Source organism: Thunnus maccoyii, chromosome 4 (genome assembly GCF_910596095.1).
Source record: "Thunnus maccoyii chromosome 4, fThuMac1.1, whole genome shotgun sequence".
In the NCBI taxonomy this organism is placed as follows: domain Eukaryota; kingdom Metazoa; phylum Chordata; class Actinopteri; order Scombriformes; family Scombridae; genus Thunnus; species Thunnus maccoyii.
The window spans coordinates 34,764,534-34,776,589 of NC_056536.1; the positions used below are offsets into that span (position 1 = coordinate 34,764,534).

The following is a 12,056-nucleotide window of genomic DNA, read 5'->3' on the forward strand; positions in this document are numbered from 1 at the left end:
ATTTGAGATATTTGAGTCTGGACCGACAGACCGACGCTGCTCCTCAGAGCCACGCAGGCTCCAGGTGAATTTATGGTCTGACCCCTGACCCCTGACCTCTGACCCCTGACCTCTGACCTCTGACCTTGTCTTTTTCTTTTGTAGACATTTATACTAATTTCCAGGAAATTTTCTGTGTAATTTGCAGATATTTAACAGTTAATTTTCAGGACATTTTACAGAGAGGATGAAACAAGTGTTCAGCTGGTTTAGTTGATATTTGGGTTCAAATGTGGTGCAAAAATTCTTAATAAATTAGACTCCTGACATTTAACTGACAGAAAAACTTGTATTGATCAGTGTGTAGTAGTTTTCCTGTTAATAAGTGACGGCTAACAGTTTATTTTAATACTCATTTGACTCCTACATGAATAAATGTTCTGTGTTGCACTTTGTTTTGTACACAAAGCGGCTTCGTTCACGGCCGACTGAAAGTCCTGCTGTCAACACAGCGTTCCTGTTTCTGTGAGAAATAAATCTGACAGGCTGAAGTTGTGTCATTAAAACAGTTTGAATTCACACGTTAACACGTCTGCTGGTTTATCAGCTGTAATCTCAGCAGCCTCCTCCTGTCGTTGTGTTTATTTTGTTACCTGCAGCAGATTTGTGAAGATTATATAAAAGTTTTTATGCAAATTTATTAAAAGTCAAAAAATTTCAGCTTTTGTGAGCTTTAAATTTTTTTTGGAGGGCCAGATTTGGCCCTCGGGCCGCTATTTTCCCACCATTGGATTAGTAAATGTCCTGAGAACTGACAGCTACACAGCAGCTGCTTCTAGGAAGTGTTTTCTGTCAGTTAAAGGATTGTTAACATTTATGAACATACCAACTCATCCTTTTTTTCTTTTTTTTACCAAATTGCAGCATCCTGTCTGTAAAATGTCCTAAAGATTAACGGCTAAATTTTAGTGTCTTGTGTCTGAGCCGCCCGGCGCTCTGCTCTCCGGGGCGACAGCATGCTCGTCGTGGAGTTTCGGCATGAAGTCTGTACAGTATCAAAGTCTAGTGAGAACAAACCTCATCGCATCATTTTATGATTCTGATTATTGATGAGCTGCTGCGTGACGCTCTGACTGTTCAGCGTTTCTTTGTCTTCAGACACGTTGATTTGATGAATTGCACTTTAAACAGGCGTGTAGACGGTGTCGACTGTTGTTCTGGATAGTCTCCTACAGGAGGCAGGAAATAAGTCTTCATGCAGACTCTGGATTGGTGGATTTTACTAACAAACTCTTCTTTCTTTTATTCTACTATATAAACTAACTGCCGTCTGTTATCACGTATGACTGCTGGGTCTTTTCTAGCTGTTCTGTCACTCTGAGTTTGTTCTTACTGGATGTTATTTCATGACTTTTGATGTAAACAAGGTTTGTAATGAAATAAAGCTCGTTATCCAGATTGGCGGTTTAGTGACTCTTTGCTAGTTTGTGTCAGTTGCACACTGGACCTACTGGATTTAAGGTGAGCAGAGAAACTTTCCCTCAAGATTATTTTTTGAAGCCTTTTGTCAAACTCTGTTGATACAACTCAAACATGTTTGTATTGAAGGAAACTGCAACCTTGAGGGGAACAAGAGCAGAAGCATTATTTTACACAGCAAATGCCAGATATTTATTTTTGCTATTCCAAGTTTTTATTCATTTAAAAAACATTTACAAACCAGAGTCGCCACGCAACTCGGAAAGGAAATAAGGAGCATTTACAGGAAGTCGTTGTTCAGGTTTGTGGTTCAGTTGACAGTCACAGTCAGCAGCAGGTTTATTCTCCGGGTCAGAGGTCATTATGTCTGCTGCTCCACATGAAGCAGGTCTATGTTGTTAAAATGAAAATGTGCATTCTGGAACAATTTACTGAATAATCCCAATGATTAACTTAATACAACTATAAACATTAACTCCTTTACTACAATATACAGAAGAAGACAATAAAGAATAATCAAACACAGTCGATGAAACATTTTTACAGCCTCTGCTGGCAAAATGAGAAACCTTATATTTTGATATAAAAAACAGAAATGAAAGAAGAGAAGAAGTCATTTTAATGTCTTAAAATAACACAATAACACAATTGAGATACTTCTGTGAAATATTACATTTTATTGATTGTTTGATTTGATTTATTGACTGGGACAGTGTGCAGTTTTAAACATTAAACTGCGCCGTTAGCTCGAAGCTAATTTGCATCCGTAGTCCCCGACAATCAAAACATACAACAGCACAACAACAAACAATACAAAGCAAAAACAAACAAACAAACAAAATAAAAACCACACAGAACACACCACATAAAATACAAAATACAAAGCTACACCCAACAGCTACATCACATACACCCACAATGTCAACTAGAAATTAATAATGTAAACTTGAACTGCATTCATGAGAAGACCATAGATGAAGTTTAGATTCAGTGGTTACAGCTGATTGGTCTTTAGTTGATTTTTTAATTTGGTCTTGAATGTATTGATGGAACTGCAGTTCTTCATATCATCAGGAAGGACGTTCCACTGAGTCGTGGCTTTCACAGAGAAAGCTGACTGTCCAGATGCAGTGTGATGAAATGGTTCAATCATCTAGAGGATATTCTGGAGGATCTAACAGAACTTACTGAGCGAGTGAACACAAAGTCACATAGTGGAGGAGGACAAACCATTTAACATTTTATAAACTAGGCACAAATTTGAGAATAATCTAAAATTGTCAAAGCTCAGTAAATTGTATTTCTCCAGAACCCTACAGTGATGGAAATGCATCGGCTTTTTGTCCAGAGTGTTTAGAGTTTGTTTGTTTAAGGACTCAAGAGGTTTTATGGCTGTTTCTCCAGCCTGCCCCCAACATGTGATCAATAAGACATCTGGGAAAGAATCATAGCTGCGTAAATATCTGCAGCGTCCAAAGAGAGACAGTTTCTAATATGTCTAAAAATTGCTAAGTTGAACTTTATGGTTTTAACCGTTTTTTTTTTAAACATGTTTCTTAAAGTTCAAATTTGGATCCAGTGTCACACCAAGATGTTTAAAATCAGTGACTATGTCAATTTTTTCACCTTTGATGAGAATATCAGCGTTAGGAGGTTGTACCATAGTCTTAGAGAAAAACATACCTTTTGTCTTGTTTACTGATAGATAAATCATCAATAGACTGAGGTTGGTTGAAGTCGAGCATCTCTTTAATTCAAACAGCACACGTTACAGACATGGAGAGTCCGCAGAGTCTCCGTGGAGAATTCTGAGGAAGGAAAGAAATTCACTGGTATATATATATATCGATGGCCTTGGGAGGCTCCTTTACAGATTCCTACCAGTCCTAGACAAAGCTTTACAGAGCTCTCCCTTCCACATGATATCCATATGACTTTGTCCTACTGTTACCCTCGGGACCCTGCAGTCTAATATATCATTTAGACTCAGACATGATTGATCAAGCTAATGTGTGATCCTTTCCGATGCAATTGTTAGCTTAGCAGCAGCTAACTCAGCTGTTTTTGCATGTGTGTACACAACGGTGTCATCTGCATACATTTGTAGTTCTACATCATGACACTGTTGAGGGAGATCATTAATATATAGACTAAATAATAGGGGACCTAACACTGACCCTTGTGGAACACCCGTTGTGCACTTCATGTTACTGGACAGTGTGTCACCAACTTTAACACATTGTCTCCTATTAGATAAATATGAAGACATCCATGCCAGTACTCTAGATGAGAAGTTAAATTTAGAGAGTTTCAATATTAAAACATCATGATTGACTGTGTTGAATGCTTTACGCAGATCTAAAAATACAGCAACAACTACTCCTCCTTTGTCAAGTCTTGATTTAATTTGCTCTATTAAGTGCAAGGTAGCAGTTTCAGTGGAATGATTTGCTCTAAAGCCAAACTGCAAACAATGTAGACCAGAATTGCTTGTATTAAGAAATGTTGTCGGTTGTTTAATAACTTTCTCAGCAACCTTTGAGAGTACTGGCAGTTTACTTACTGGTCTGTAGTTACTGGCTTCAAGGCGGTCTCCAGATTTAAAAACAGGCGTGACAACGACACGTTTCCAGTCATCAGGAAAGGAGCTGTGTTTAAAAGACAAGTTAATTAAATGAGCAATAGGGGGAGTTAAAATATCTTTGTGTGATTTTACAAGCATGGTGTCAAATTAGAAAGCATCTGTACTTTTGGAGCTTTTTAAGGAGCTGATGATTTTATTGATCTATAGGAACAATATCCAGTTTCCTTTCTGTAATCTTACAGACTCAAGGAAAAAATGATTAAAGACAGAAGCAACAGTAAGATGATCTAAAGTTCCCTGTACTTTGAATTCAAAATCTATTTAAAAATATTGATTAAATATTTATTAAAATATGATACACATGTAAGGAGAACAAGGCTGCAGCTTTTATCGGTGTGGTAATAACACTACTATGCTAGCTATGCTTAGCTTCGTTCCAGCATGCTAAACTAGCTGATAACATATTTAATAGAAATTATATTTGATCCAGTTTAGAAAATTGATTTCTTCTCAAGACAGCATGTATATCTGGATCCTCAAAAACTAACAGCTTCTCATTTTAACAGCAACGAAAAACAAAAATGTGACAAAATTTACATTCATCAAGAGTGAAAGGACAGATTCAGTCACTGATACACAGTTACATCCTATACCGATGCCACGCCCACTTACATGATGTCATACCCATGTGACCTTTTATCAGTGATGCATAAGTGTTGGTTTTGTGTTATTTTGTGTTTCCTTGAAAAGATATTAATGACAAAACTTAACAATTTAACAATACTCACCGTGGGTTCATGCATCGTTCTAACAGTGAGTCTGAAACGTCTGCTGTCACCAGTTAATCAATTAAACTGATCAGAACATGAGATAAATCAGAATCTGGGTGGTTTCAGGGTCAGTGACGTGTTTTTAATAGTTTCTGGACAACAATGGAGGAATCAGATATATCAGCTTTGATACACACACACAATAGTAGATCAGCTCATTGTTGGAAAATCAGCAGAATGATCCTTTAACGGTTTAACGGGAACCTCTGAACATCTTTGAGGAGAGTCTGAAAGTGTTATTTTCCATTTGTACAATTCATCACATCCAGACAGCAGCCAGGAGGAATCACTGCAGAACAAGTGTTAGTATGATTTTTATCTGACCCCATGTACTTTACTGATTTTGGGTGTTGGACATGTGACATAAACATTTCAGAGTCTGCATGTCACCGTAGGTAATATGGTATGGCCCTTCGGGGGGACCTTAGAGATACAAACAATGGATCCATGGTCAAGTTTGGAACTGTTCCAGATGTGGTATGTTGTGAGGCAGCTGTCAATTACTTGATTGGAGGGCTCCCAACTGACCTAGTGCCCATGGAAAACCTATGTTATTCATGTGATAAGATACAGATGTGTAACCCCATATAAGCTATGCACCGACAGTGGTACGGTGCCCAGACCATCTTTGTACATGGAATGGACCCGATGACCATCGTCTAATAAACGTCTACAAAATAAGAACTTCGCCAGCTCTTTCTTTGAATGATATCATCACACATCCTTCCTTTCAACAAGTACAAACACTTCTGACATGTTTTAGTCTCTTTAGATGTTTAGGGTTAGGGTCTCCATAAAGCAGCAGCAGCATCAAGGAGACGTCTGATCATCTGCAGCCGGAGTCATAAAGAAGCTCGACATCATGGAGTCAGTCTGGGATCAACAGGAAGCAGAAGAAGAAGAAGATGCAGATGCAAAAACAACCGACCTGCTGAGTAGCTGAAACACTGAGAACTGCTGCTGATTTAAATATTGATTAACTTCCTGCTGTTTACTGAACTCTGGATCAAGTTAACTGATCGATCACAGGTATTCGAAGCCTCCTCACTTTACTGTTAGTGTCTCTGAACAGGACTGAACATCCTGGTTCCTTTGAAACACACTTAAACCTTCAAGTTCAGTTTCTGCGTTTTGAGCTTGTTGGTGTTGATCAAACAAACCCTGCAGATGGATTAAAGGCTCTTTTTTATAGAGAATCACCAGTGAATCAAAAATAAAAACATTTCAACATGAATCAACAAAAATATGATTTATTACAAAGTCTGTTCTTTACATTGTTCTGAGAGACAACACGAGTTACAACATCATATAACTGCAGCAGATAGTTCAGATAATCTGATGTTTCTATCAGGTGTAACGAGGAAGCAGGTGCAGTCAGAGCGGAGCGCCGCCGCCGCCGCGAGGAGGTCAGCAGGCAGCAGGAGGCGCCGTCTTACTGCAGAGTCGACCCAGCAGACCGGCCATCTGCAGCAGCGAGTTAACCCCTTCGGCCACCCGCATGTGCGTGTAACCGATCTCCTGCAGGAGGAGAAGAAGAAGAAGATACGACAAGGTGAGAAGTTTAGTTTGATACTCGGAGACGTCGCCGTTAATTCTGTCGTGTCTGTGAGGGACGACGACGTGTCTCCACGGCAACCGACTGAATGAATCACCTTGATGAACTCCAGCTTCAGGTACTCGGCCATCTGGTAGGTCTTGCAGACCCTGAAGATGTTCCCGATGATGTCCTCGGGGGAGTAACCCAGCGCCCACAGCTGCTCCACCACCTTGTAGGCCTCGTTGATGTTTCCGTCCACGCAGTGTCCCAGCATGCTTTTCACCAGCAGAGGGTGCGGCTCGTCGCACACTTTGAACACGTTCTCGCTGTTGATGTAGCCGAAGCCGGAGTTGGTGGACTGCAGGTTGTTCAGCGCCTGCGAACACAAACAGGAAGTCAGAAAACCACCCTACCGGCGCGTGCCCCCCCTGCGGCCGAGCGAGTGGCGAGCTCCCGGCTCACCTGTCTCATGTCTCCCTGGGCGGTGAAGATGACGGCCTCCAGCCCGTCGTCGGACACGGACAGACGCTCCTTGTCCACCACGTCCTGCAGCCGGGCCAGGATCTGCCCGTCCGTCAGCTTGGAGTAACGCAGCACGGCGCAGCGAGACTGGATCGGCTCGATGATCTTGTCGGAGGCGTTGCAGGCGAGGGCGAAGCGCGTCGTCTTCGAGTAGATCTCCATGATCCTCCTCAACGCCTGCTGGGCTCCGTCTGTCATACTGGAAGGAAGGAAGGAAGGAAGGAAGGAAGGAGAAACATGAACACAGACGGAGCTTCAAGTCACAGCTGGCAGGTTTCATCCAGATGTTCTAGTTCTCCAGTCGGTGCCATTAAAACCATCGCAGAAGAAGAAACACAACGAGACGACGTCATTAAAAGAGTCAAAGCTGGAAAACATGATGGAAATGTGACGTTTCTGTTAGTTTGTATTGATGTGAGGAAGGTTACAGCCTCCTCATCATCGCTCCACACACATCTGATGTTTTCAGCTCTTCAGTCACATGATTGATGATGTCATCAGCTGCTGTTACGCCTCAGACAGACATGAAAACACACAAACAAACAGAAACGACCGTCTGTCTCTTCAGTGACGTCGAGAATTTCAGATCAAGCGGATCATGTGAGCTGAATTTTAAATCAGATCCTACAGATGTGATTGGTTGGCTCAGAAGAAGGGGGCGTGGCTCAGCACGCCTGCGCTCCCTCGCCGGGCGCCGTCGGAGAAGAAACTCAAACATTCAGTCACATCTTTTGGAAATTATTTTCATGACTGATTATTCTGAATATTATTTTCTTGATTCTTTTTTTTTTTTTTGTCTATAAAATGTCAGAAAAAGTTTAAAATGCTGGTTATAATTTCAAGGTGGCGTCTTCAAATATTCACTTTATCATGTTTGACACAGAAAAGCATCAAATTCTCACATTTCATAAGCTGCAACCAGCAAATATTTGGTATTTTTGCTTCGAAAATGAATAAAATGATCAGCAGAAAATCGTTTAATCAACTAATTGTTGCAGCTCGAATCAAAACGCAGGTGTGTTGTTAACGTCTCACCTGTCGGCTTCGTCCAGGATGATGATCTTGTGTCGTCCTTTGGGCAGCGTAACTTTCTGCTGAGCAAACATCTTGATCTTGTTCCTCACGACGTCGATTCCTCTGCAGACACAACAGCACAGACTCCGTCAGCTCGCCGCCCAGACAAAATAAAAAACGACCCTTCCCTTCCTCCGGCCCAGAGCTGAAACCGTTTGATGTTTCTCACCTGTCGTTGGAGGCGTTGAGCTCCAGCACGGCGTCTTTCATGGAGGCTCCCAGCAGAGCTCGAGCCAGACACAAGATGCTGGTGGTCTTTCCTGTGCCGGGAGGACCTGGACCGCCACAGGAAGAGCATGTGATCATTTTCAGTCTCTCACAGATACTGTACGTCGTCATCGCTCCAGCAGCTGCTACCTGACTAATAATCATTTATTTTTAAGAAAGAGATGACTTCTGATGAGCTCATATCCTTCACTTCAGTGTCAGAGAGCTGCAGACGTTTTAAATATCACTGCTCAGGACAGTTTAATACTTTACTGACAATAACATGTGAATTTATTGATATTCATCAAACTTTTTATAGCAGAAGTGGTGAAAATAGAATAAAAGTGAACTGAATATAAAGTAAACTAGCTAACTGTATATAAAGTAGTGTAAACTAGCTCCACCTCCAGCAGCTACAACAGTAACATGCTGCTCTAACACTGATGCTTCACTATTAATAATCTAATGATGTCATATATAATAATATATCAGTCAGAGGGACCAAACCCTTACTTTTACTGCAATACTTTAACTACATCAAGCTCATAATACTTATGTACTTTTACTGCAATACTTTAACTACATCAAGCTCATAATACTTATGTACTTTTACTGCAATACTTTAACTACATCAAGCTCATAATACTTATGTACTTTTACTGCAGTAAAGGATCTGAGTACTTCTTCCATCGCTGCTTTTACTCTACATGGTTGAGTTTTGATATTGAGCTCATTGATCTTCAGGATCAGAATCATGTTTATTGATTAAGTGATTTCTGTCACTATAACAACAATAAACAGCTGCAGGTCTGTGGACTGTAAACAGGAAGTAGAAATGATAAAGAAACTTACTTTATATATTATTTACATACAGTAACGTTATGAGCTCAGATTAAATGATAAATATGTTGCACGTTTAGTATTTGAGACTAAAATGAATGTGTTATAGTTGGTGCTTCTTTCTTCCTCTCTGACCTGCGATGATGATGTTGGGGACGTTTCCCTCCCGGGCGAACACCTCCAGCCGGCTCACCGTCTCCTGGTTCCCCACGATGTGCTTCAGCTCCAGCGGCCGGTACTTCTCCACCCAGGGCAGCTGGTAGCTCGCTGTGTCCGCCTTCTGCGCGCTGTCTGCGGGCTTCTGCTCGCGCTCAGCCTCCGCCATCATTTCCACCTCCATGATGCCGATTAAGCCCGCCAACAGCAGCGGGACGTTTCCGCTCCCTGGCAACCACGTGTCAGTGAAACCGCCGCCTCATTGGCTGAGAGCTTCTTCTTCTTCTCTCGGTTTACTGGCGGATCGCAAACAACTTTAAGCTTCATTCCGCCACCTGTACAAGAGTCTCCTCCTGTTCCCAGTATCCTCATCAGATCCCAGTATCTCCTCCTGTTCCCAGTATCCTCATCAGATCCCAGTATCTCCTCCTGTTCCCAGTATCCTCATCAGATCCCAGTATCTCCTCCTATTCCCAGTATCCTCATCAGATCCCAGTATCTCCTCCTGTTCCCAGTATCCTCATCAGATCCCAGTATCCTCATCAGATCCCAGTATCCTCATCAGATCCCAGTATCTCCTCCCGTTCCCAGTATCCTCATCAGATCCCAGTATCCTCATCAGATCCCAGTATCTCCTCCCGTTCCCAGTATCCTCATCAGATCCCAGTATCCTCATCAGATCCCAGTATCTCCTCCCGTTTCCAGTATCCTCATCAGATCCCAGTATCTCCTCCTGTTCCCAGTATCCTCATCAGATCCCAGTATCCTCATCAGATCCCAGTATCTCCTCCCGTTCCCAGTATCCTCATCAGATCCCAGTATCTCCTCCTGTTCCCAGTATCCTCATCAGATCCCAGTATCTCCTCCTATTCCCAGTATCCTCATCAGATCCCAGTATCTCCTCCTGTTCCCAGTATCCTCATCAGATCCCAGTATCCTCATCAGATCCCAGTATCCTCATCAGATCCCAGTATCTCCTCCCGTTCCCAGTATCCTCATCAGATCCCAGTATCCTCATCAGATCCCAGTATCTCCTCCCGTTCCCAGTATCCTCATCAGATCCCAGTATCCTCATCAGATCCCAGTATCTCCTCCCGTTTCCAGTATCCTCATCAGATCCCAGTATCTCCTCCTGTTCCCAGTATCCTCATCAGATCCCAGTATCCTCATCAGATCCCAGTATCTCCTCCCGTTCCCAGTATCCTCATCAGATCCCAGTATCCTCATCAGATCCCAGTGTTTCCTCCTATTCCCAGTATCCTCATCAGATCCCAGTATCCTCATCAGATCCCAGTATCCTCATCAGATCCCAGTATCTCCTCCCGTTCCCAGTATCCTCATCAGATCCCAGTATCCTCATCAGATCCCAGTATCCTCATCAGATCCCAGTATATCTTTCTGCTTTATGGTAAAATGTGATATTATACATTCAATGTTTTCTTTAACTCCCACAGTTCCCACACTTTTTCACTGTTCCTTTTCCCAGTACAAAGTACCATTTAAACCAGTGAGATCCAGTCTGAGTCTTGTTATGATGATTTCCTGCTTTCTGTTCCTTTCTTTAAAGTTCTCTGTCATTCCTTTTCCTCCTCCTGTTCCAACCTGATCCTGTTATTTCCTTTTTGCGAAGCCCTTTGACTGGTTTATCAGCAGACTCGTTCCCTTTCAGCCCATCATGAACTGGAAACCAGCAGAACTGCACATCCACACCTCCATGAAGTTCAGCCAGTCAGTCGTCTCTGTCGGTTGTTTGGCTGAGAGCTTGTTGGTGATGATATTTACATCCACAAATAAAAGACACCATAAAAACAAAACAAGACATAAATAGACATTGGTGGAAGAAGTATTGCAGTAAAAGTACATAAGTATTATGAGCTTGATATAGTTAAAGTATTGCAGTAAAAGTTCATAAGTATTATGAGCTTGATATAGTTAAAGTATTGCAGTAAAAGTTCATAAGTATTATGAGCTTGATATAGTTAAAGTATTGCAGTAAAAGTACATAAGTATTATGAGCTTGATGTAGTTAAAGTATTGCAGTAAAAGTACATAAGTATTATGAGCTTGATGTAGTTAAAGTATTGCAGTAAAAGTACATAAATATTATGAGCTTGATGTAGTTAAAGTATTGCAGTAAAAGTACATAAGTATTATGAGCTTGATGTAGTTAAAGTATTGCAGTAAATGTTCAGAACATTTAAAAATCAGTTTGCTGTTTTGTTCAAAGCAGATAGTTTAAAACAGTCCAGTGCATAGCGTCTACTTTTAATTATTATTTTTTGCATAGTTAATAGTTAGCTTCAGTTCTATCTTTAGATTTAAAGTGGTTCTAAATGTATGTTATCCTTAAAAAGTCAACTTTTGTTTATTTTATTAAATTCTAATGGTCTCCAGTTCAAAGAAAAGCAGTTTCTCATATTGTAAAGCTCATATTAATTTTCTTCAACGAGTGCTGATGAAAGGTTCGGGATTAAGCAGAGGGGAGACAGAATAGACTACATTGATAGTTTTATTGTTATTATTATTATTATTATTATTATTATTATTATTATTATTATTATTATTTCAGTGAAACCTGATGAGTTGGTCACTAAACCAACATGTATGAATATAAAAATATAACAACATGACTCAGAGTAACTTGATGCTGCTGCTGAGAGTCGGAGGCGCAGACCGGAAGTCGTCATCCTCCTGGTCTGAACCACTTCCTACTTCCGCAAACACCGCTCGTGTCGCTTCCCGTTGATCGGAGATCGATGCGGCGGTTGACTCTGCGCTTCGTCTCCTGGCTCAGTTTAATATTCTTCACAGTTCCGACCTTTATGAGTGATTGATCCGCATCATGACG

General features: G+C 41.3%; 2 protein-coding genes across 2 annotated transcripts in view; one reads left to right on the forward strand and one right to left on the reverse strand.

Annotated features, from left to right (window-relative positions):
- Positions 1-6,106: 6,106 nt before the first annotated feature.
- Positions 6,107-9,462, reverse strand: rfc2 (replication factor C (activator 1) 2). The gene is made up of 6 exons (XM_042407907.1): positions 9,188-9,462; positions 8,175-8,280; positions 7,967-8,068; positions 6,872-7,130; positions 6,525-6,785; positions 6,107-6,390 (listed from the first exon to the last, which is right to left on the reverse strand). The coding sequence occupies exons 1-6, from the start codon at positions 9,390-9,392 to the stop codon at positions 6,280-6,282; spliced, it is 1,044 nt and encodes a 347-aa protein (XP_042263841.1). The 5' UTR covers positions 9,393-9,462; the 3' UTR covers positions 6,107-6,279.
- Positions 9,463-11,852: 2,390 nt separating this feature from the next.
- The window catches only part of usp11 (ubiquitin specific peptidase 11), a 21,351-nt gene continuing 21,147 nt past the window's right edge, over positions 11,853-12,056 (forward strand). Inside the window, exon 1 of the mRNA XM_042407903.1 lies at positions 11,853-12,056. This exon is cut by the window's right edge and continues 104 nt beyond it. Within this exon, the coding sequence (XP_042263837.1) occupies positions 12,051-12,056 (6 nt within the window). The 5' untranslated portion in view covers positions 11,853-12,050.

Coding starts and splice junctions, on each gene's coding strand:
- rfc2 (XM_042407907.1), bottom strand. CDS start 9,392: ATGGAGGTGGAAATGATGGCGGAGGCTGAGCGCGAGCAGAAGCCCGCA. Junction 8,069..8,174: donor CTCAACGCCTCCAACGACAG/GTGAGAAACATC, acceptor TTGTGTCTGCAG/AGGAATCGACGTCGTGAGGA. Junction 6,391..6,524: donor TGAAGCTGGAGTTCATCAAG/GTGATTCATTCA, acceptor CTCCTCCTGCAG/GAGATCGGTTACACGCACAT.